General features: G+C 46.6%; 5 protein-coding genes and 1 pseudogene across 5 annotated transcripts; all 6 read right to left on the bottom strand.

Moving 5' to 3' along the window:
- Positions 1-202: 202 nt before the first annotated feature.
- Positions 203-1,378, bottom strand: LOC118300253 (odorant receptor 131-2-like). The gene has a single exon (XM_035624534.2). The coding sequence runs from the start codon at positions 1,260-1,262 to the stop codon at positions 309-311; it is 954 nt and encodes a 317-aa protein (XP_035480427.1). The 5' UTR covers positions 1,263-1,378; the 3' UTR covers positions 203-308.
- A 5,750-nt stretch (positions 1,379-7,128) lies between these two features.
- Positions 7,129-8,080, bottom strand: LOC118301566 (annotated as a pseudogene).
- Positions 8,081-9,462: 1,382 nt separating this feature from the next.
- Positions 9,463-11,632, bottom strand: LOC118301565 (odorant receptor 131-2-like). The gene has a single exon (XM_035627185.2). It carries the CDS (start codon positions 11,484-11,486, stop codon positions 10,533-10,535), a length of 954 nt encoding a protein of 317 aa, XP_035483078.1. The 5' UTR covers positions 11,487-11,632; the 3' UTR covers positions 9,463-10,532.
- A 1,820-nt stretch (positions 11,633-13,452) lies between these two features.
- Positions 13,453-14,622, bottom strand: LOC118300251 (odorant receptor 131-2-like). The gene has a single exon (XM_035624532.2). It carries the CDS (start codon positions 14,446-14,448, stop codon positions 13,489-13,491), a length of 960 nt encoding a protein of 319 aa, XP_035480425.2. The 5' UTR covers positions 14,449-14,622; the 3' UTR covers positions 13,453-13,488.
- Positions 14,623-16,178: 1,556 nt separating this feature from the next.
- On the bottom strand, positions 16,179-17,153 carry LOC118301561 (odorant receptor 131-2-like). Its single transcript, XM_035627181.2, has one exon. It carries the CDS (start codon positions 17,151-17,153, stop codon positions 16,179-16,181), a length of 975 nt encoding a protein of 324 aa, XP_035483074.2.
- A 1,574-nt stretch (positions 17,154-18,727) lies between these two features.
- LOC124849463 (odorant receptor 131-2-like) lies at positions 18,728-19,915 on the bottom strand. Its single transcript, XM_047328325.1, has one exon. The coding sequence runs from the start codon at positions 19,737-19,739 to the stop codon at positions 18,780-18,782; it is 960 nt and encodes a 319-aa protein (XP_047184281.1). The 5' UTR covers positions 19,740-19,915; the 3' UTR covers positions 18,728-18,779.
- Between the last annotated feature and the right edge of the window lie 6,070 nt (positions 19,916-25,985).

The following is a 25,985-nucleotide window of genomic DNA, read 5'->3' on the forward strand; positions in this document are numbered from 1 at the left end:
CTTCAGCCTCCTGGTTTAACCTCTGGAGAATATCTGAGTGAGTCCATGTGAGGAAACAGCAGCAGGAGAATCTCCTGAGGATTCACAGCGAGCGACTGGTGTTTTCATCATGTGCTGATCAGAACGTTCCAGGGATTTTCTGACTCAGACATGTGGAAGACAAACTGCAGAGAATGTCCCGACACAGTTCTGTGGCCTCAGACTTAATTATAAACATGTCATCTTTCACAAACACGAGTTCCCTCTTTGTTTCTTGCTCTTTAATAAACACGTGACGAACACACAGAGGTGAACTCGTGGCCTTTGTCTCAGGGCGAGACCTGAGTCTTGGTCGACACCTTCAGACGACAGCACAGGTGGAACAGGAGCACGGGCCTGATGCTCTTGTCTCTGAGCCCGTAGATGAGGCAGCTCAGACACCGCGGCAGCAACATGATGAACACATAAAAAACATTCAGGAGGCGCAGGAGCATGTACATCGTGACAATTTTTGACACGGCGACAAGCATGGCGTTGTGCATGGTGGACAGCAGACTGAGGCCCAGCTGCACCAGGTGCAGCAGCAGCGTGTTACGAGCCTTACGAGCCGAAGCTTTGTCCGCAGACGCCGACCTGGCGGCGACCATCACGCCCACGTAGGTGGAGGCGATCGTCACGGTCGCAGAGACAAACAGAAAACAGGTGTAGGCTTTGTCGTAATCATCGGACATCGACCCGAGGAACATGACAAATAAGCTGCAAAAGTTGCTCATCTGCAGCGTGTCCAGCTTCTCGAAGGGAAAGTCTAACAGCAGCAGAACCCGAGTGAGGACGTTTAGTAAACTGGAGAGCCAGACAACGGCCACGGCCACGGCGGTGTTCCTGATGGTGACGATGGCGGCGTGTCTCAGTGGGTAGCACACGGCCACGTATCTCTCCAGTGACATAGCCACCAGCGTGAGGGCAGAGATTTCATTGGTGAGGCTGGCGCACATGACCAGCAGACCACAGACGGGGTACGTCAGCAGCACTCGGCAGACAGCGAGCAGGTACAGTAATTGGCTCAGTGTCATCTGCAGCGTGTCTGCCATCACCAGGTTGAACAACAGGACGTAACGTGAGGAGTCACGGAACAAGGCTTTGCTCCTCAGGGTGAACAACAAGGTGACGTTAATGAAGAAGAAGATGCAGTACGGTGCCGTAGCCAGAGTGGAAAACAACACTCTCTCCAGAAACACCAGTCCAACCGTCACGTTGCCCTGAGACTGACGAGCCCGCAACATCTCAGAGAAGCATTTAAATATCAACCTGTCGACGGAGCTGCAACGAGAAGCACAATAAACCTTTGACCTCACGTTTTCTGAAAACAGTGAAAGAACAGTTGAATCCAAAAGCACAAATCATCCACACACACACACACACACACACACACACAACACACACATTTCCCTCCTGCAGATACAGAACATACTTGTGTGCCTGTAGGCAGAGCTGCTCTGCACAGTTCACCTGACCTCACGTTGTATATCAGCTTTAATCCTGCGCTAGGACTCACGTGACATAGTGTGATCATCTCTCTTCTGTTACTGGTCGACGCTGATCCATGTGATCGCAGCCCACACAGTGTGAAACCAGGGTCACCATAGTTCACGATGCTAGAACTAAAACAAGGAGGGAGAAAACTGTTTTGCGCTCAAAATATAACAAAGTTAGTTAAACGTCAGTTAAAATAAAAAAATTAATAAAAACGTCCCTCATCGGTAGTCCGGTCGACGTCTGCCCCTCCTCCTCGTCAGTCGGTGGACTGATCAACGCATTCCTCGTCAGTGGTCCGGTCGAAGTCTGCCCCTCCTCGTCTTCAGTCGGAGGACCGATCGACACGTTCCTCGTCGGTGGTCCGGTCGGCATCTGCCCCTCCACGTCGCCAGTCGGTGGGCCAATCGACGCGCCGCTCGTCGGTGGTCCGACCGTCGCCTGTATCACTTCTCCGGTCGGTGGGCTGATCGACACGTTCCCCGTTAGTGGTCCGACCGTCGCCTGTATCACGTCTCCGGTCGGTGGGCCGATCAACGCCTGCTCTACGTCTCCGGTCGGTGGGCCGATCGACGTGTCCCCCGTCTGTGGTCCGACCATTGCCTGCTCCTCATCCCCAGTCGATGGACCAATCGATACGCTTTTCGTCAGTGGTCCGGTCAACATTTGCTCCTCCTCGTCGTCCGTCGGAGGACCGATCGACACCTCCATCGTCGGTGGTATGGCCGACGCCTGTTCCACGTCTTCAGTCGGAGGACGGATCGACACGTTCCCCGTCGGTGGTCTGGCCAGTGTCTGCTCCTCCTCGTCTTCAGTTGATGGACCAATCGACACGTTCTTCGTCGGTGGTCAGGTAGACATCTGCTCCTCCTCGTCGCCAGTCGATGGACCGATCAACGCGTCCCTCGTCGGTGGTCCAACCGTCGCCTTCTCCACGTCTCCAGTCGGTGGGCCGGTCGACCGCGTCCCGCGTTGGTGGTCCGACCAAGGCCTGCTCCACGTCACCAGTCGGAGGGCCGAACGTCCCGTCTTCGTCGGTGGTCCAGTCGACATCTGCCCCTCCTCTTCTCCAGTCGAAGGACCGATCCACACGTCCCTCATCGGTGGTCCAGCCAAACTCTGCTCCTTTTCGCCAGTTGGTGGGCCGATTGACGCGTCCCTCATCGGTGGTCCCCCGGAAATGCTATGCCTGCCTGCAAGGCCTCCGGGCCTTCCCCCAGAACTGTCGTGCCTGCCTGCAAGGCCACCAGGCCTTCCCCCAGAACTGCTATGCCTGCATGCCTGGCCTCCGGGCCGTCCCCCAGAGCTCCTACGCCTGCTGAACCCCCCAGCAAAAACCCCTGTCCAGTTCCCCAGTGACAGTTTTTTCGGTCCGTCCTGGCCCCCTTCCACCCACCCTGCTCTGTGTAAATTTTTTTTGGACCGTCTGGATTTCGGTCCTTGAGGGGGGGGTTCTGTCATGATCTTGTGTTTTCATTTCCTGTTTCATTTTGAATTAGTTTTGCACTTCCTGTTTCCCGGTCTTTTGTCAGTTACTTTTTACGTTGCCCATGTCTCCTGCCCCTGTGTCATGATGCCGTGTTTTGGTTTCCTGTTTTATTCTGAAGTCCCTTCCCACGTGTTGATTGTCTGCACCTGTTCCTAATGTGTCTCAACTGTGTTCTATTTGCCCCACCCACCTTGTGTGTATTTAGTCTCTGTGCTTCCCTTTGTCTGTGTTGGGTCGTCTGTTGTTTTTCTCCAAGTCTGTTCACGAGATGCTGTTGGTTTCCTTGTCGTCTACCCCGGTATGTCCCTGTGGTTTTGCCTCCCAATCTGTTCCTGAACGTCTGTGATTTTGCCCCTGGCTCTAGTGTTTGGTTTGGACTCTGTTTTTGCTACTTCTTGTGGACACCTTTAGTTGGACTTTGTTTTGTTGTTTTACCTACAGACTCCATAAGTTTAGTTTCTTTTGCTTGATTAAAAACTATTTAAAGTGCACTCCTTCATTTGGGTCCTGCTTCCTGCTCAACCCTGACAGTACGACCCAACCACAAAATGGACCCAGCAGGTGATTTTTTTGATTTGGACCTTCGTGAGCTAATTTACACCTTTAATTGTATTCATGGACTATTTAAAAGAGAATTAAGATGGGAATACAAGGAGGGGGCTCTGCGCATGGCACGCAGGGAAGTTTCCCTGAGGCCCTGATTGAGGAGTTCATTGCCTGGCTGGCTCAAGTACTTTTTGAATACTCCGGACTCCCACCCAGTCTTCCAGTGTGCCATCCAGCCACCACCCCAGTTTGCTAGCATCAGGCCTGCTAGCTTCCAGCCAGCACCCCAGGTGGCTAGCATCAGGCCTGCTAGCATCATGGTTCCGAGTGTACAGCCGGTCTCCACGTCGTCAGTTGGAGAACTGATCGACACGTTCCCCGTCCGTGGTCCGACCGATGTCTGTTACATGTCTCCAGTCGGTGGGCCGGCGTCTGCTCCTCCTCGTCTTCAGTCGATGGACCGATCGACACGTTCTTTGTCGGTGGTCCAGTCGACATCTGCCCCTCCTCGTCTCCAGTCGAAGGACCGATCGACACATCCCTCATCGGTGGTCTGGTCGACGTCTGCCCCTCCTCGTCTCCAGTCGAAGGACTGGTCGACACCTTCCCCGTCGGTGGTCCGACCGATGTCTGCTCCAAGTCTCCGGTCAGTGGACCAATCGACACGTTCCCCGTCGGTGGTCCGGCCAATGTCTGTTACATGTTTCCAGTCGGTGGGCCGGCGTCTGCTCCTCCTCGTCTCCATTCGGAGGACCGATCGACCCTCGTCGGTGGTCCGGTCGGCATCTGCCCCTCCATGTCGCCAGTCGGTGGGCCAGTCGAACCCTCCTCGTCCCCAGTCGGTGGGCTGATCGACATGTTCCCCGTTGGTGGTCCGGCCGACGTCTGCTCCTCATCTCCAGTCGGTGGGTCGATCGACACGTTCCCCGTCGGTAGTCCGACCAATGTCTGCTCCTTCTTGCCAGTTGGTGGGCCAACCGTCGCGCCGCTCGTCGGTGGTCCAGCCGAACTCTACTCCTTCTTGCCAGTTGGTGGGCCGACCATCGCCTGCTCTACGTCTCCAGTCGGTGGTCTGGCTGACGTCTGCTCCTCATCTCCAGTCGGTGGGTCAATCGACACATTCCCCGTCGGTAGTCCGACCGATGTCTGCTCCTTCTTGCCAGTTGGTGGGCCGACCGTCGCGCCGCTCGTCGGTGGTCCAGCTGAACTCTACTCCTTCTTGCCAGTTGGTGGGCCGACCGTCGCCTGCTCTACGTCTCCAGTCGGTGGTCTGGCTGACGTCTGCTCCTCATCTCCAGTCGGTGGGTCGATCGACACGTTCCCCATCGGTGGTCCGACCGATGTCTGCTCCAAGTCTCCAGTCAGTGGACCGATCGACATGTTCCCCGTCGGTGGTCCGGCCAATGCCTGTTACATGTCTGTGCCACCCGACGGTGGTCCAGCCGAGCTCTGCTCTACGTCTTCGGTCGGTGGGCCGATCGACGCGTTCCCCATCGGTGGTCTGGCCAGTGTCTGCTCCTCCTCGTCTTCAGTTGATGGACCGATCGACACGTTCTTCGTCGGTGCAGGCGACGGTCTGACCACCGACGGGGAACGTGTCGATCGGCCCACCGACTGGCGACGTGGAGGGACAGATGTCAACCGGACCACCGACGAGGCACGTGTCGATCGGTCCTTCAACTGGAGACGAGGAGGGGCAAACGTCGCCCCAAAACTGTCGTGCCTCCCTGCAAGGCCAACAGGCCTTCCACCAGAACTGTCGTGCCTGCCTGCAAGGCCAACGGGCCTTCCCCCAGAACTGCTATGCCTGCATGCCTGGCCTCGGGCCGTCCCCCAGAGCTCTTATGCCTGCTGAATCCCCCAGCAAGACCCTTGTCCAGTTCCCCAGTGACAGTTTTTTCGGTCCGTCCTGGCCCCCTTTCACCCACCCTGCTCTGTGTAGATTTAGTCTCTGTGCTTCCCCTTTGTCTGTGTTGGGTCGTCTGTTGTTTTTCCCCAAGTCTGTTCATGAGATGCTGTTGGTTTCTTTGTCGTCTACCCCAGTATGTCCCTGTGGTTTTGGCTCCCAAACCTGTTCCTGAACGTCTTTGATTTTGCCCCTGGCTCTAGTGTTTAGTTTGGACTCTGTTGGTGATCCGGCCGACGTCTGCTCCTCATCTCCAGTTGGTGGGTCGATCGACACGTTCCCCATCGGTGGACCGACCGATGTCTGCTCCAAGTCTCCAGTCAGTGGACCGATCGACACGTTCCCCGTCAGTGGTCCGGCCAATGCCTGTTACATGTCTCTAGTCGATCGGCCAATCAACACGTCACTCGTCGGTGGTCCAGCCGAACCCTCCTCGTCCCCAGTCGGTGGGCTGGTCGACATGTTCCCCATCGGTGGTCCGACCGGCGCCTGCTCCACATCCCTCGTCGGTGGTCCGACCAACGTCTGCTCCTCGTCCCCACCCGGTGGGCAGATCGAAACTTTCCCCATCGTTGGTCCGACCGTTGCCTTCTCCACGTCTCCGGTCGGTGGGCCGATCGACCGCGTCCCTCGTTGGTGGTCCGACCAAGGCCTGCTCCACGTCGCCAGTCGGAGGGCCGACCGACGCGTTCTTCGTCGGTGGTCCGGTCGACATCTGCCCCTCCTCGTCTCCAGTCGAAGGACCGATTGACACGTCCCTCATCGGTGGTCCCCCGGAACTGCTATGCCTGCCTGCAAGGCCTCCAGGCCATCCCCCAGATCTGTCGTGCCTGCTTGCAAGGCCTCCGGGCCTTACCCCAAACTGTCGTGCCTGCTTGCAAGGCCACCGGGCCTTCCCCCAGAACTGTCGTGCCTGCCTGCAAGGCCACTGGACCTTCCCCTAGAACTGCTACGCCTGCAATAGTGCACAAGAATATGTCAGGTGAACATAAATTAACAAAATAATAATTATAATAAACAATGAAAAATAAGACAGGGGTGTCTATTAATATGTCCTAAACATCACTGTATCCCACATTCCTTTAACTTTCACATGTGTTTGACTAATGAAGTTTAATTAGTGAAGTTTGGTTTCTGGAGCATCACCCTTCCCCCCCCCCAGTCCTCTCCCCTCCATCTGTTCGGGTGGAATCACCCCTGAATCATTCACCGTCAACATCCAGCACACCGACTTCCCTAAAAACCTTTCAATGACATATTGTCGTGGTCCTTGTCACCGTGAAATTCTATTGATCAGAGACACACTGACTAAACTACAGCAGGACTTTGTCCACAGAACTGTGTCCGGACGTTTTCTGCACTTTCTCCTTCAGTCTCCTGGTTTAACCTCTGGAGAATATCTGAGTGAGTCCATGTGAGGAAACAGCAGCAGGAGAATCTCCTGAGGATTCACAGCGAGCGACTGGTGTTTTCATCATGTGCTGATCAGAACGATCCAGGGATTTTCTGACTCAGACATGTGGAAGACAAACTGCGGAGAATGTCCTGACACAGTTCTGTGGCCTCAGACTTAATTATAAACATGTCATCTTTCACAAACACGAGTTCCCTCTTTGTTTCTTGCTCGTTAATAAACACGTGACGAACACACAGAGGTGAACTCGTGGCCTTTGTCTCAGTGCGAGACCTGAGTCTTGGTCGACACCTTCAGACGACAGCACAGGTGGAACAGGAGCACGGGCCTGATGCTCTTGTCTCTGAGCCCGTAGATGAGGCAGCTCAGACACCGCGGCAGCAACATGATGAACACATAAAAAACATTCAGGAGGCGCAGGAGCAGGTTCATCGTGACAATTTTTGACACGGCGACAAGCATGGCGTTGTGCATGGTGGACAGCAGACTGAGGCCCAGCTGCACCAGGTGCAGCAGCAGCATGTTACGAGCCTTATGAGCCGAAGCTTTGTCCGCAGACGCCGACCTGGCGGCGACCATCACGCCCACGTAGGTGGAGGCGATCGTCACGGTCGCAGAGACAAACAGAAAACAGGTGTAGGCTTTGTCGTAATCATCGGACATCGACCCGAGGAGCATGACAAATAAGCCGCAAAAGTTGCTCATCTGCAGCGTGTCCAGCTTCTCGAAGGGAAAGTCTAACAGCAGCAGAACCCTAGTGAGGACGTTTAGTAAACTGGAGAACCAGACAACGGCCACGGCCACGGCGGTGTTCCTGATGGTGACGATGGCGGCGTGTCTCAGTGGGTAGCACACGGCCACGTATCTCTCCAGTGACATCACCACCAGCGTGAGGGGAGAGATTTCATTGGTGAGGTTGGCGAACATGACCAGCAGACCACAGACGGGGTACGTCAGCACCACTCGGCAGACAGACAGCAGGTACAGTAATTGGCTCAGTGTCATCTGCAGCGTGTCTGCCATCACCAGGTTGAACAACAGGACGTAACGTGAGGAGTCACGGAACAAGGCTTTGCTCCTCAGGGTGAACAACAAGGTGACATTAATGAAGAAGAAGATGCAGTACGGTGCCGTAGTCAGAGTGGAAAACAACACTCTCCAGAAACACCAGTCCAACCGTCACGTTGCCCTGAGACTGACGAGCCCGCAACATCTCAGAGAAGCATTTAAATATCAACCTGTCGACGGAGCTGCAACGAGAAGCACAATAAACCTTTGACCTCACGTTTTCTGAAAACAGTGAAAGAACAGTTGAATCCAAAAGCACAAATCATCCACACACATTTCCCTCCTGCAGATACAGAACGTACTTGTGTGCCTGTAGGCAGAGCTGCTCTGCACAGTTCACCTGACCTCACGTTGTATATCAGCTTTAATCCTGCGCTAGGACTCACGTGACATAGTGTGATCATCTCTCTTCTGTTATTGGTCGACGCTGATCCATGTGATCGCAGCCCACACAGTGTGAAAACAGGGTCACCATCGTTCACGATGCCAGAACTAAAACAAGGAGGGAGAAAACTGTTTTGCGCTCGAAATATAAAAAAGAAAAGTCAGTTAAATAAAAACTACCACGATGAAGGTCAATCAGTCGTCCTAATGAAGACTACACAGTAACAGGCTGGTTCCAGAGGGGGGCAGCAGAGAGGGTTACAACTGCCGTAAAAAGAGAAAGAGGAAGTCATTTAAATTCATGTTGCACTATGCCACGTTCCGTTATACCTCTGAACTCGGACGTCGGGATGGTGAATTTCTTCTGATTTTCTGAGTCGTAAATTCCGACACGTTATCCACGTCCCCCAATACATCCGGTGCTTTATGGTCTGTTTGACACTCAATTTACTATTATTGTAACAAAACAAAAAAAATGAACATCATGTATTTGAAGAAGACTTGAAACTAGCAATTGAACCATGAACGTTCTCACAGAGTCGCCCTCTGCTGGTCAGTACAGAGAAGACAGGCTTCACACACTTGGGTTGTCTTTGTTGAGGACGCAGGTCACAGTGATGAGTTTGTACAGATTCATTATGACTTTTTCCACGTCATTATATATATTTTACTTTCTTTAATCATACGCTGCCTTTTATTATTTCGGTTTCAGTTTGTGAACTTGATTCACACTGTGACTCACTTTTAGCCTTTTTTCATCAAGCAATTACTCTTTGCACTCTTTGTATATAATGTATATAGCTTCTTGTGTATCGTTTTTTTTCTACTTGTATTCTATATTCTCTTGCTATATTTTATTATCGACCTCTTCCCTGATGCCTTTTGACTCTTGATGCTGTGACAAGTGAATGTTCCCAATGTGGAATTAATAAAGTCTTTATTATCTTATCTTAGCCTGAAAATATCTCTTTTGCATTTAACTGTCAGAAAGTCATTCTGACAGCTTAACTGAGTCCAACTCAATTTGCAGCTGCATCTGTATGTATATTTGAATAAAAATACAATTTCAAACACAGTTTCATCATGTTTAATGTTTTTTTTTTCACAAACACTCATGAGATGCAAAGCAGCAGATGTCGCTGTGTGTCTGGATCAGGACAAAACTGTTTAAGGAAGATGACAAAACACACAAAAGACTTTTATCTGGATAAATATTTCCCTTGTTTTAGGAAGAATTACAAGATGTTATGAATGGAAATCATATCATATCTGTTGCACGCGTGGACACAAAAGAGACTTCCAGGCGTTCTGGTTCCGGTTCTGGAAATGCAGAGACACACACACATCAGCACAACATGTCTGCACACTGCAGCTTGTCTGTCTAATGAGTGACGTGTGTTCCTTCCCCGTCTCACCCAGAGGACCCCTAAGCTGCCCAAATTGTCTGAGTTGCCATTCAAATCATCATCAGTTTACTACAACATTACAGTTGCTAGTGCACATGAATATGTCAGGTACACATAAATTAACAAAATTATAATTATAATAAACAATGAAAAATAAGACGGAGGTCTCTATTAATATATCCTAAACATCACTGTATCCCACATATCATTTTGTTCCTTTACCTTTCACATGTTTGACTAATGAAGTTTAATTAGTGAAGTTTGGTTTCTGGAGCATCACCCCCCCCCCCCCAGTCCTCTCCCCTCCATCTGTTCGGGTGGAATCACACCTGAATCATTCACCGTCAACATCCAGCACACCGACTTCCCTAAAAACCTTTCAATGACATATTGTCGTGGTCCTTGTCACCGTGAAATTCTATTGATCAGAGACACACTGACTAAACTACAGCGGGACTTTGTCCACAGAACTGTGTCCGGACATTCTCTGCACTTTCTCCTTCAGCCTCCTGGTTTAACCTCTGGAGAATATCTGAGTGAGTCCATGTGAGGAAACAGCAGCAGGAGAATCTCCTGAGGATTCACAGCGAGCAACTGGTGTTTTCATCATGTGCTGATCAGAATGATCCAGGGATTTTCTGACTCAGACATGTGGAAGACAAACTGCGGAGAATGTCCTGACACAGTTCTGTGGCCTCAGACTTAATTATAAACATGTCATCTTTCACAAACACAAGTTCCCTCTTTGTTTCTTGCTCTTTAATAAACACGTGACGAACACACAGAGGTGAACTCGTGGCCTGTGTCTCAGGGCGAGACCTGAGTCTTGGTCGACACCTTCAGACGACAGCACAGGTGGAACAGGAGCACGGGCCTGATGCTCTTGTCTCTGAGCCCGTAGATGAGGCAGCTCAGACACCGCGGCAGCAACATGATGAACACATAAAAAACATTCAGGAATAGCAGGAGCAGGTTCATCGTGACAATTTTTGACACGGCGACAAGCATGGCGTTGTGCATGGTGGACAGCAGACTGAGGCCCAGCTGCACCAGGTGCAGCAGCAGCGTGTTACGAGCCTTATGAGCCGAAGCTTTGTCCGCAGACGCCGACCTGGCGGCGAACATCACGCCCACGTAGGTGGAGGCGATCGTCACGGTCGCAGAGACAAACAGAAAACAGGTGTAGGCTTTGTCATAATCATCGGACATCGACCCGAGGAACATAACAAATAAGCCGCAAAAGTTGCTCATCTGCAGCGTGTCCAGCTTCTCGAAGGGAAAGTCTAACAGCAGCAGAACCCGAGTGAGGACGTTTAGTAAACTGGAGAACCAGACAACGGCCACGGCCACGGCGGTGTTCCTGATGGTGACGATGGCGGCGTGTCTCAGTGGGTAGCACACGGCCACGTATCTCTCCAGTGACATCACCACCAGCGTGAGGGGAGAGATTTCATTGGTGAGGTTGGCGACCATGACCAGCAGACCACAGACGGGGTACGTCAGCACCACTCGGCAGACAGCGAGCAGGTACAGTAATTGGCTCAGTGTCATCTGCAGCGTGTCTGCCATCACCAGGTTGAACAACAGGACGTAACGGGAGGAGTCACGGAACAAGGCTTTGCTCCTCAGGGTGAACAACAAGGTGACGTTAATGAAGAAGAAGATGCAGTACGGTGCCGTAGTCAGAGTGGAAAACAACACTCTCTCCAGAAACACCAGTCCAACCGTCACGTTGCCCTGAGACTGACCAGCCTGCAACATCTCAGAGAAGCATTTAAATATCAACCTGTCGACGGAGCTGCAACGAGAAGCACAATAAACCTTTGACCTCACGTTTTCTGAAAACAGTGAAAGAACAGTTGAATCCAAAAGCACAAATCATCCACACACACACACACACACACACATTTCCCTCCTGCAGATACAGAACGTACTTGTGTGCCTGTAGGCAGAGCTGCTCTGCACAGTTCACCTGACCTCATGTTGTATATCAGCTTTAATCCTGCGCTAGGACTCACGTGACATAGTGTGATCATCTCTCTTCTGTTATTGGTCGACGCTGATCCATGTGATTGCAGCCCACACAGTGTGAAACCAGGGTCACCATCGTTCACGATGCTAGAACTAAAACAAGGAGGGAGAAAACTGTTTTGCGCTCGAAATATAAAAAAGAAAAGTCAGTTAAATAAAAACTACCACGATGAAGGTCAATCAGTCGTCCTAATGAAGACGACACAGTAACAGGCTGGTTCCAGAGGGGGGCAGCAGAGAGGGTTACAACTGCCGTAAAAAGAGAAAGAGGAAGTCATTTAAATTCATGTTGCACGATGCCACGTTCCGTTATACCTCTGAACTCGGAAGTCGGGATGGTGAATTTCTTCTGATTTTCTGAGTCGTAAATTCCGACACGTTATCCACGTCCCCCAATACATCCGGTGCTTTATGGTCTGTTTGACACTCAATTTACTGTTATTGTAACAAAACAAAAAAAATTAACATCATGTATTTGAAGAAGACTTGAAACTAGCAATTGAACCATGAACGTTCTCACAGAGTCGCCCTCTGCTGGTCAGTACAGAGAAGACAGGCTTCACACACTTGGGTTGTCTTTGTTGAGGACGCAGGTCACAGTGATGAGTTTGTACAGATTCATTATGACTTTTTCCACGTCATTATATATATTTTACTTTCTTTAATCATACGCTGCCTTTTATTATTTCGGTTTCAGTTTGTGAACTTGATTCACACTGTGACTCACTTTTAGCCTTTTTTCATGAAGCAATTACTCTTTGCACTCTTTGTATATAATGTATATAGCTTCTTGTGTATCGTTTCTTTTCTACTTGTATTTCTATATTCTCTTGCTATATTTTATTATCGACCTCTTCCCTGATGCCTTTTGACTCTTGATGCTGTGACAAATGAATTTTCCCAATGTGGAATTAATAAAGTCTTTATTATCTTATCTTAGCCTGAAATATCTCTTTTGCATTTAACTGTCAGAAAGTCATTTCTGACAGCTTAACTGAGTCCAACTCAATTTTCAGCTGCATCTATATGTACGTTTGAATAAAAATACAATTTCAAACACAGTTTCATCATGTTTAATGTTTCTTTTTTCACTGCAAAGCAGCAGATGTCGCTGTGTGTCTGGATCAGGACAAAACTGTTTAAGGAAGATAACAAAGCACACACACAAAAATTTCCCTTGTTTTAGAAAGAATTACAGATGAAGGAATATGGATTGTACCTGATAGTGGAAATGATCACTCTTTCCAATAACTAATGAAACGGCAGTTGATTTGACTACGACGTTGCAGAGAATCCTTAAAGACGTGACACATTAACCTGCTGTTACCTGGAGAACAAAAGCACAGTGTTTATTGTTCAGTCTGTTTTCCTTCATCTGAGGCTTCACACTGAATCAAAAAGAGAAAATCAAGAAAACTCAAAAACTCAAAACAGTTTTTTAAATTAAGTTGTGACAGCAACAACAACAGTTTATCTTTCATAACAATAAACGTTCTGGATGTTGTCCCTTAAAACTATAACAGCTGATGAGGCTTCACATGACGCTGACAGTCAAAACCTTCAGACTGAAAACTGCTCTGTGTTGGAGCTTCAGCTGCAGCTGAGACGTGAAATGAAGTCCAGATGATTCTGTTTTGACAACCATAAGTTTATCAGATGTCCAAACACAACACAGCAGAATCAAATACCTTCAAACCCTTGAACATGATCACAGATGTGACCATTTCATCTTTCACCATGACCTGTGAGAGTCACTGAGTAACTTCAGTCGGCAGCAGAGATGGTACATGAGAGCGGGTCTGATGGTCTGATCTCTGATGCCATAAATGAGAGAACTCAGACATCTGGGGACGATGAAGATACAAACATAAAGAACATTCTGGATGCGCACAAATACTATTCTTGGTAGAGTTCTGGAAACAGTGAGGATGGGGATGTAAACGGTTGATGAGAGACTGAGGCCCAGCTGCACCAGGTGCAGCAGCAGCGTGTTACGAGCCTTACGAGCCGAAGCTTTGTCCGCAGACGCCGACCTGGCTGCGACCATCACGCCCACGTAGGAGGAAGTGATCGTCACAGTGACTGAGACAAACAGAAAACAAGTGTAGGCTTTGTCGTATTGATCAGACATCGACCCAAGCGTCATCGCTACGTTATAGCAGTAGTCTTTCATCAGCAGCGTGTCCAGCTCTGCGAACGGAAAGTCTAACAGCAGCAGAACTCGAGTGAGGACGTTTAGTAAACTGGAGAACCAAACCAGGGCGATGGCCACGGAGGTGTTCCTGATGGTGACGATGGCGGCGTGTCTCAGTGGGTAGCACACGGCCACGTATCTCTCCAGTGACATCACCACCAGCGTGAGGGGAGAGATTTCATTGGTGAGAATAGCGAGCATGTTGAGAACACCACACATGGGATACGTCAGCCTGGTTCTACAAGCAGCGATGATGTACAGCAACTGGCTCAGTGTCATCTGCAGCGTGTCCGCTAGCAGGAGGTTGAACAACAGGACGTAGCGGCAGGTGTCACGAAACACGGCTTTGCTCCTCAGGGTGAACAACATGGTGACGTTAATGAACAGAAACACGCAGCACGGTGCAGTGGTCAGGGTGGAGAACAGCAGTCTCTCCAGTAAGCCCTGGTACTGCTCTGCAGCAGTACTGTTGAGCACCGATTGAGAAGCATTCAACATTTTAGAGAAGCACTGAACACATCGACCTGTTGAAGTCAGTGGAACACAAACACACACATTTCTACCTCAGCGATGAAGATCCACTGTCAGCTCAGATGAGCTCACAAGCAAAATCTAGAATCGTGTCAACACGTGTTCTTCTGCAGACGGTGAGCAGAGCTGGTCTGCAGCGTTTCCCTGTCCTCACTCTCTATATGAGCTCTTTCCTCACAAACCCCTCACGTGACACGTCACATGTTCACATGGTTCACACCTCCATTGTCTTCTGACACCCTGGTCATGTGATTTCCACCATTGCCGAGACATGAGAGTAGAAGATTACATTTTACGTGGCATTTGCCTGAAGTGTTATTTTGTTTGTATTAAGTTTGGTTGTCATGCCAACTGCTAGCATGCCACGTCATTTCCCAGATACAAGGACATCCAGTCTGTCTTCAAGGTCTACGTACGCCATGACTGTAAATTAAGATGGAAGACATGACGGCTCCCAAAAGTGAAGCCAACTCATCCAGATCGCCCCCTGGTGTCTGCAGGGCTCCACACTAACTTTTTACACTGGTTCCACTGGTGCGCCAAACTTTTTCAATGAGGTGCACCAGTACATCATTTATGTGCACCCAAAATGTTTCACTGCGCCTTTTGTCACATCAATAATACACCTATTATACCTTTTCTTCATAGTTCCCATATACGTTGGTAATTTTTTAACATTGTGTAAATGACTGTGAACACAAATAAATGTGCTTTGTCATGAGGATGATTTGGGACCTAAATTATTTGTAGGTCCCCAACCATCGCTCCGACGTTAGCAGCTAACGCTACAACATAAGCAGTACAGATTACGCCACAGCATTAGCTGCTAACGTCGGAGCTTATTGATACTAAGGCCTTTCATAAATTTCTCCCGGGGTCTGTTTAATATCGGATTGATTTGCCCATCACGAACTATGCCTGATTTATTTTACCACCAATATTCAGCGAAGATTAATATCAGGGTCAACGACGTTGTGACAATGGTGAGTATCTGCCTCTACACTGCCCCTACTGTTCATGTGCGTATTGCAGCTTGTGGATGTGTGCGTTAATTCCTGACGACGTTCACAACAGATGCACCAAATGGTCGTGGTATATGCCAGGCAGCCATGATGCGTACACGTGGTTTAAAAGTCTAAGGAAGACGACAAAACACAAAAAAGTTTTGATGTGGACAAATATTTCCCCTGTTGAAATTTTTGAAAGAATACTGGGTTATGGATTATAGATTGTACATGATAGTGGAAAGATTTGAATACCACATTGCAGAGAATCATTCAAGACGTCAAACATTAACCTGCTGTTACCTGGAGAACAAAAGCACAGTGTTTATTGTTCAGTCTGTTTTCCTTCATCTGAGGCTTCACACTGAATCAAAAAGAGAAAATCAAGAAAACTCAAACATTCAAATCACTAGATTTTTAAATTTTTAATTTAAAGCTGATGAGGCTTCACGTGACGCTGAGACAAGAAATGAAGTCCAGATGATTCTGTTTTGACAACCATAAGTTTATCAGATGTCCAAACACAACACAGCAGAATCAAATACCTTCAAACCCTTGAACATGATCACAGATGTGACCATTTCATCTTTCACCATGACCTGTGAGAGTCACTGAGTAACGTGTTCATAATAATTTATCAGAACCTTTTTTTGCTGATGTACATTTACACAATTACAAGCAGATACGATATCATCAAGTCAGGGGTGAGAGGTCGGGTTTGGCTCGGACGACTGCGAGCTTCAGTCGGCAGCAGAGATGGTACATGAGAGCGGGTCTGATGGTATGATCTCTGATGCCATAAATGAGAGAACTCAGACATCTGGGGACGATGAAGATACAAAAAAAAAAAACTATCTGGATGCGCACAAATACTATTTTTGGTAGAGTTCTGGAAACAGTGAGGATGGGGATGTAAACGGTTGATGAGAGACTGAGGCCCAGCTGCACCAGGTGCAGCAGCAGCGTGTTACGAGCCTTACGAGCCGAAGCTTTGTCCGCAGACGCAGACCTGGCTGCGACCATCACGCCCACGTAGGAGGAAGTGATCGTCACAGTGACTGAGACAAACAGAAAACAAGTGTAGGCTTTGTCGTATTGATCAGACATCGACCCGAGCATCATCGCTACGTTATAGCAGTAGTCTTTCATCAGCAGCGTGTCCAGCTCTGCGAACGGAAAGTCTAACAGCAGCAGAACTCGAGTGAGGACGTTTAGTAAACTAGAGAACCAAACCAGGGCGATGGCCACGGAGGTGTTCCTGATGGTGACGATGGCGGCGTGTCTCAGTGGGTAGCACACGGCCACGTATCTCTCCAGTGACATCACCACCAGCGTGAGGGGAGAGATTTCATTGGTGAGAATAGCGAGCATGTTGAGAACACCACACATGGGATACGTCAGCCTGGTTCTACAAGCAGCGATGATGTACAGCAACTGGCTCAGTGTCATCTGCAGTGTGTCCGCTAGCAGGAGGTTGAACAACAGGACGTAGCGGCAGGTGTCACGAAACACGGCTTTGCTCCTCAGGGTGAACAACATGGTGACGTTAATGAACAGAAACACGCAGCACGGTGCAGTGGTCAGGGTGGAGAACAGCAGTCTCTCCAGTAAGCCCTGGTACTGCTCTGCAGCAGTACTGTTGAGCACCGATTGAGAAGCATTCAACATTTTAGAGAAGCACTGAACACATCGACCTGTTGAAGTCAGTGGAACACAAACACACACATTTCTACCTCAGCGAGGAAGATCCACTGTCAGCTCAGATGAGCTCACAAGCAAAATCTAGAATCGTGTCAACACGTGTTCTTCTGCAGACGGTGAGCAGAGCTGGTCTGCAGCGTTTCCCTGTCCTCACTCTCTATATGAGCTCTTTCCTCACAAACCCCTCACGTGACACGTCACATGTTCACATGGTTCACACCTCCATTGTCTTCTGACACCCTGGTCATGTGATTTCCACCATTGCCGAGACATGAGAGTAGAAGATTACATTTTACGTGGCATTTGCCTGAAGTGTTATTTTGTTTGTATTAAGTTTGGTTGTCATGCCAACTGCTAGCATGCCACGTCATTTCCCAGATACAAGGACATCCAGTCTGTCTTTAAGGTCTACGTACGCCATGACTGTAAATTAAGATGGAAGACATGACGGCTCCCAAAAGTGAAGCCAACTCATCCAGATCGCCCCCTGGTGTCTGCAGGGCTCCACACTAACTTTTTACACTGGTTCCACTGGTGCGCCAAACTTTTTCAATGAGGTGCACCAGTACATAATTTATGTGCACCCAAAATGTTTCACTGCGCCTTTTGTCACATCAATAATACACCTATTATACCTTTTCTTCATAGTTCCCATATACGTTGGTAATTTTTTAACATTGTGTAAATGACTGTGAACACAAATAAATGTGCTTTGTCATGAGGATGATTTGGGACCTAAATTATTTGTAGGTCCCCAACCATCGCTCCGACGTTAGCAGCTAACGCTACAACATAAGCAGTACAGATTACGCCACAGCATTAGCTGCTAACGTCGGAGCTTATTGATACTAAGGCCTTTCATAAATTTCCCCCGGGGTCTGTTTAATATCGGATTGATTTGCCCATCACGAACTATGCCTGATTTATTTTACCACCAATATTCAGCGAAGATTAATATCAGGGTCAACGACGTTGTGACAATGGTGAGTATCTGCCTCTACACTGCCCCTACTGTTCATGTGCGTATTGCAGCTTGTGGATGTGTGCGTTAATTCCTGACGACGTTCACAACAGATGCACCAAATGGTCGTGGTATATGCCAGGCAGCCATGATGCGTACACGTGGTTTAAAAGTCTAAGGAAGACGACAAAACACAAAAAAAGTTTTGATGTGGTCAAATATTTCCCCTGTTGAAATTTTGAAAGAATACTGGGTTATGGATTATAGATTGTACATGATAGTGGAAAGATTTGAATACCACATTGCAGAGAATCATTCAAGACGTCAAACATTAACCTGCTGTTACCTGGAGAACAAAAGCACAGTGTTTATTGTTCAGTCTGTTTTCCTTCATCTGAGGCTTCACACTGAATCAAAAAGAGAAAATCAAGAAAACTCAAACATTCAAATCACTAGATTTTTAAATTTTTAATTTAAAGCTGATGAGGCTTCACGTGACGCTGAGACAAGAAATGAAGTCCAGATGATTCTGTTTTGACAACCATAAGTTTATCAGATGTCCAAACACAACACAGCAGAATCAAATACCTTCAAACCCTTGAACATGATCACAGATGTGACCATTTCATCTTTCACCATGACCTGTGAGAGTCACTGAGTAACTTCAGTCGGCAGCAGAGATGGTACATGAGAGCGGGTCTGATGGTCTGATCTCTGATGCCATAAATGAGAGAACTCAGACATCTGGGGACGATGAAGATACAAAAAAAAAAAACTATCTGGATGCGCACAAATACTATTCTTGGTAGAGTTCTGGAAACAGTGAGGATGGGGATGTAAACGGTTGATGAGAGACTGAGGCCCAGCTGCACCAGGTGCAGCAGCAGCGTGTTACGAGCCTTACGAGCCGAAGCTTTGTCCGCAGACGCAGACCTGGCTGCGACCATCACGCCCACGTAGGAGGAAGTGATCGTCACAGTGACTGAGACAAACAGAAAACAAGTGTAGGCTTTGTCGTATTGATCAGACATCGACCCGAGCATCATCGCTACGTTATAGCAGTAGTCTTTCATCAGCAGCGTGTCCAGCTCTGCGAACGGAAAGTCTAACAGCAGCAGAACTCGAGTGAGGACGTTTAGTAAACTGGAGAACCAAACCAGGGCGATGGCCACGGAGGTGTTCCTGATGGTGACGATGGCGGCGTGTCTCAGTGGGTAGCACACGGCCACGTATCTCTCCAGTGACATCACCACCAGCGTGAGGGGAGAGATTTCATTGGTGAGAATAGCGAGCATGTTGAGAACACCACACATGGGATACGTCAGCCTGGTTCTACAAGCAGCGATGATGTACAGCAACTGGCTCAGTGTCATCTGCAGCGTGTCCGCTAGCAGGAGGTTGAACAACAGGACGTAGCGGCAGGTGTCACGAAACACGGCTTTGCTCCTCAGGGTGAACAACATGGTGACGTTAATGAACAGAAACACGCAGCACGGTGCAGTGGTCAGGGTGGAGAACAGCAGTCTCTCCAGTAAGCCCTGGTACTGCTCTGCAGCAGTACTGTTGAGCACCGATTGAGAAGCATTCAACATTTTAGAGAAGCACTGAACACATCGACCTGTTGAAGTCAGTGGAACACAAACACACACATTTCTACCTCAGCGATGAAGATCCACTGTCAGCTCAGATGAGCTCACAAGCAAAATCTAGAATCGTGTCAACACGTGTTCTTCTGCAGACGGTGAGCAGAGCTGGTCTGCAGCGTTTCCCTGTCCTCACTCTCTATATGAGCTCTTTCCTCACAAACCCCTCACGTGACACGTCACATGTTCACATGGTTCACACCTCCATTGTCTTCTGACACCCTGGTCATGTGATTTCCTCCATAGCTGAGACATGAGAGTAGAAGTGTTGTTGTGTCATCTTCTCATCTTCAACTACTTATCCGGGGTCGGGTCGTGGGGGCAGCAGCTCCAGCAGTGACCCCAAACTTCCCTCTCTGGGGCCACATTAAGCAGCTCTAGCTGGGGGATCCAGAGGCATTCTCCACCTAGCCCTGGGTCTTCTCCGAGGTCTCCTCGCAGCTGGACGTGTCTGGAACACCTCCCTAGGGAGGCCCCCAGGGGGCATCCTCACCAGATGCCTGAACCACCTCAACTGGCTCCTTTCTATGCAAAGGAGCAGCAGCTCTACTCCGAGTTCTTCACAGATGTCTATTAAGTTTGGTTGTCATGCTAACTGCTAGCATGTCAAGTCATTTCCCAGAAACATGGACATCCAGTCTGTCTTCAAGGTCTACGTACGCCAATGACTGTAAATAAAAATGGACGACATGACGGCTCCCAAAAGTGAAGCCATATCATCTGGATCGCCCCCTGGTGTCTGGCTGCAGTATAGGTCATAAGGGACCAAACAAAAAAAAATCAAAGAAGAGATTAAATAAATGCTTCCAACGATGTTTCTGTCATTTTAGGTAGTTCTTATCACGTGTTCATGTTTTCATTGGTTATTTGATGATATATAAAACGGGCTGACGTGATGATTGACAGGTGACTCGACATATCTTCCAACTGTGCTTCCTCCTTGTACATTGTGTCTATTTGGTTCCTGCCATCATCCATCCACCCACGTCCCTGGTCAGCAGTTTTCCTCTGTCATACAACAGTTTGACAGAATCTATTTGAGAGGGAGAGATATGCAAGGCAGCCATGATGCGTACACGTAGTTTAAAATGATCACATCTTTGGCCTATGAGTTCAGATACAGTGCAGACATATTTTACAGGTTCATAGATGTAAGGCCATTAAAGTTATAGCTAGCATTAGATGCTTCGTACTCAAATATACAAGATTACAAGATTGAAGTAAAGTGTTCTCTGTTTACTGTTGACTTTGTTTGTGCTTGTTAAACTTTGCCATGATTTGTCTCCACAGAGGTGCACATCCTCCTTTCTCCATTAGGGCCTCTGATTAAGTCCCAGAAGAATCACTAATCATGTCAATATTTACTTACAGCGTTGAAATGATTTGAATATTTAATGTGTCTAAATGAGACGTCAGGGGACCCGGTCTGATGGGAGGGATCGCGCTCTGACACACCTCTGGGTGTCAGCTACTGACAAACAACATCACGATCTGTCAACTAAAGGAAACATCCGTTAAGATGTCATCATTTTTGTATAATCCTGCTGACAAACAATCAAAGCATCACGCAAATATTTCGCTTGAGTCTCGAGCGACTGAAACGACTGACGTCAGTGGCGCGAAAATAGTGTCTAGTCGCACTTTTGCATTGACTTTGTACATAATGTACTTGTGCAAATGATTTGCGTCGCGTCCGGTGTGAACGCACAGTAACTTCCTCACTGAGTTACGACATTTTTGTTTCAAGAAAACTTTTCATCAAAGTCACTGCAGATTGAAGTTTACTCACTCGGAGCTTGTTTGTGTTCGTTAGGTTCATCATCACCTCTCCACTGAGGACAAACACCCACAGGAGCGTTAATCACACCAACACTTACTGAGAACATTGATGAGTCGGGGTCTGAATACTTAATGCGTCTTAATCAGTTATCGGGGGATTATGTTTCAACAAATTAACAACAACATTTCCGTCACTTCACCTCATTATGTGGAAAAAAGTTAGCAGATGTCAAACTTTTACTGACTGTGCTTTTGTTTTTGGTATTCGATCTTACGTAGATCGTTACACAGTCGCTGAGTACATACTATAAAATAGTTTTTAATAATTTTTGGGGGGATGATAACAACAGGATGTATATTTTCCAACAAAATTCTTTAGTGCTTTACGCCCTGAACTGCGATGTCAGACCTAAACCAACTAGTAACTGACTAACAAAAGAGGAGTTACAAAAACCAAAAACTACGACATACCAGGGATATTTTGGCCTAAATGTTTTGAGGAAGTGGAGATGTGTTGTTCATCGTTATATACAGTCAGTGATCGTCTTTAAATACAGTCAGTGATCGTCTTTATATACAGTCAGTTATCGCCTCTATATACAGTCAGTGATCGTCTTTATATACAGTCGGTGATCGTCTTTATATACAATCAGTGATTGTCTTTATATACAGTCAATGATCGTCTTTATATACAGTCACTGATCGTCTCTATATACAGTCAATGATCGTCTTTATATACAATCAGTTATCGCCTCTATATACAGTCAGTGATCGTCTTGATATACAGTCAGTGATCGTCTTTATGTACAGTCAATGATCGTCTTTATATACAGTCAGTTATCGCCTCTATATACAGTCAGTGATCGCCTCTATATACAGTCAGTGATCTTCTTGATAAACAGTCAGTGATCGTCTTTATATACAGTCAGTGATCGTCTTTATATACAGTCAGTGTTCGCCTCTATATATAGTCAGTGATAGTCTCTATATACAGTCAGTGATCGTCTCTATATACAGTCACTGATCGTCTTTATATGCAGTCAGTGATCGTCTCTATATACAGTCAGTGATCGTCTTTATATACAGTCACTGATCGTCTTCATGTACAGTCATTGATCGTCTTTATATACAGTCAGTTATCGCCTCTATATACAGTCAGTGATCGTCTTGATATACAGCCAGTGATCGCCTCTATTTACAGTCAGTGATTGTCTTTATATGCAGTCACTGATCGTCTTTATATACAGTCGCTGATCGTCTTTGTATACAGTCGCTGATCATCTTTATATACAGTCTCCAGCGTCTTTATATACAGTCAATGATCATCTTTATATACAGTCAGTGATCGCCTCTATATACAGTCAGTGATCTTCTTGATAAACAGTCAGTGATTGTCTTTATATACAGTCACTGATCGTCTTTATATATAGTCTCTCCGATCGTCTTTATACCCAGTCAGTGATCGTCTTTATATACAGTCACTGATCGTCTTTATATACAGTCAATGATCATTTTTATATACAGTCAGTTATCGCCTCTATATACAGTCAGTGATCGGCTTGATATACAGTCACTGATCGTTTTTATATACAGTCAGTGATCATCTTTATATACAGTCAATGATCGTCTTTATAGACAGTCAGTTGTCGCCTCTATATACAGTCAGTGATCGTCTTGATATACAGTCAGTGATCGTCTCTATATACGGTCAGTGATCGTCTTTATATACAGTCAGTGATCGTCTCTATATACAGTCAGTGATCATCTCTATATACAGTCAGTGAGCGTCTGTATATACAGTCAGTGATCGTCTTTATGTACAGTCAATGATCGTCTTTATACACAGCCAGTTATCGCCTCTATATACAGTCAGTGATCGTCTTGATATACAGCCATTGTTCGCCTCTATATACAGTCAGTGATTGTCTTCATATGCAGTCAGTGATCGTCTCTATATACAGTCAGTGATCGTCTTTATATACAGTCGATGATAGTCTCTATATATAGTCAGTGATCGTCTCTATATACAGTCACTGATCGTCTTTATGTACAGTCAATGATCGTCTTTGTATACAGTCGCTGATCATCTTTATATACAGTCTCCAGCGTCTTTATATATAGTCTCCGATCGTGTTTATATATAGTCAGTCATCGTCTTGATGTACAGTCAGTGATTGTCTTTATATACAGACACTGATCGTCTTTATATATAGTCTCTCCGATCGTCTTTATACCCAGTCAGTGATCATCTTTATATACAGTCACTGATCGTCTTCATATACTGTCATTGATCGTCTTTATATACAGTCAGTTATCACCTCTATATACAGTCAGTGATTGGCTTGATATACAGTCACTGATCGTCTTTATATACAGTCAGTGATCGCCTCTATATACAGTCAATGATCGTCTTCATATACGGCCAGTGATCGTCTTTATATACAGTCAATGATCGTCTTTATAGACAGTCAGTTATCGCCTCTATATACAGTCAGTGATTGTCTTTATATACAGTCAGTGATTGTCTTTATATACAGTCAATGATCGTCTTTATATACAGTCAGTGATCGTCTTTATATACAGTCAGTGATCGTCTTGATATACAGCCAGTTTTCGCCTCTATATACAGTCAGTGATTGTCTTTATATGCAGTCAGTGAATGTCTCTATATACAGTCAGTGATCGTCTTTATATACAGTCAGTGTTCGCCTCTATATACAGTCAGTGATTGTCTTTATATGCAGTCAGTGATCGTCTCTGTATACAGTCAGTGATCGTCTTTATATACAGTCGATGATATTCTCTATATACAGTCAGTGATCGTCTCTATATACAGTCAATGATCGTCTTTATATACAGTCAGTGATCGTCTTCATATACAGTCAATGATCGTCTTTATATACAGTCACTGATCGTCTTCATGTACAGTCATTGATCGTCTTTATATACAGTCAGTTATCGCCTCTATATACAGTCAGTGATCGTCTTGATATACAGCCAGTGATCGCCTCTATTTACAGTCAGTGATTGTCTTTATATGCAGTCACTGATCGTCTTTATATACAGTCGCTGATCGTCTTTGTATACAGTCGCTGATCATCTTTATATACAGTCTCCAGCGTCTTTATATATAGTCAGTGATCGTCTTGATGTACAGTCAGTGATTGTCTTTATATACAGTCACTGATCGTCTTTATATATAGTCTCTCCGATCGTCTTTATACCCAGTCAGTGATCGTCTTTATATACAGTCAATGATCATTTTTATATACAGTCAGTTATCGCCTCTATATACAGTCAGTGATCGGCTTGATATACAGTCACTGATCGTCTTTATATACAGTCAGTGATCGTTTTTATATACGGTCAGTGATCGCCTCTATATACAGTCAATGATCGTCTTCATATACGGTCAGTGATCATCTTTATATACAGTCAATGATCGTCTTTATAGACAGTCAGTTATCGCCTCTATATACAGTCAGTGATCGTCTTGATATACAGTCAGTGATCGTCTCTATATACAGTCAGTGATCGTCTTTATATACAGTCAGTGATCGTCTCCATATACAGTCAGTGATCATCTCTATATACAGTCAGTGAGCGTCTGTATATACAGTCAGTGATCGTCTTTATGTACAGTCAATGATCGTCTTTATACACAGCCAGTTATCGCCTCTATATACAGTCAGTGATCGTCTTGATATACAGCCATTGTTCGCCTCTATATACAGTCAGTGATTGTCTTCATATGCAGTCAGTGATCGTCTCTATATACAGTCAGTGATCGTCTTTATATACAGTCGATGATAGTCTCTATATATAGTCAGTGATCGTCTCTATATACAGTCACTGATCATCTTCATATACAGTCACTGATCGTCTTTATGTACAGTCAATGATCGTCTTTGTATACAGTCGCTGATCATCTTTATATACAGTCTCCAGCGTCTTTATATATAGTCTCCGATCGTGTTTATATATAGTCAGTCATCGTCTTGATGTACAGTCAGTGATTGTCTTTATATACAGTCACTGATCGTCTTTATATACAGTCAGTGATCGTCTTTATATACAGTCACTGATCGTCTTCATATACAGTCATTGATCGTCTTTATATACAGTCAGTTATCACCTCTATATACAGTCAGTGATCGTCTTTATATACAGTCAGTGATCGCCTCTATATACAGTCAATGATCGTCTTCATATACGGTCAGTGATCGTCTTTATATACAGTCAATGATCATCTTTATAGACAGTCAGTTATCGCCTCTATATACAGTCAGTGATTGTCTTTATATACAGTCAGTGATTGTCTTTATATACAGTCAATGATCATCTTTATATACAGTCAGTTATCACCTCTATATACAGTCAGTGATCGTCTTGATATACAGTCAGCGATCGTCTCTA

Source organism: Scophthalmus maximus, chromosome 2 (assembly GCF_022379125.1).
Source record: "Scophthalmus maximus strain ysfricsl-2021 chromosome 2, ASM2237912v1, whole genome shotgun sequence".
Classification (NCBI taxonomy): domain Eukaryota; kingdom Metazoa; phylum Chordata; class Actinopteri; order Pleuronectiformes; family Scophthalmidae; genus Scophthalmus; species Scophthalmus maximus.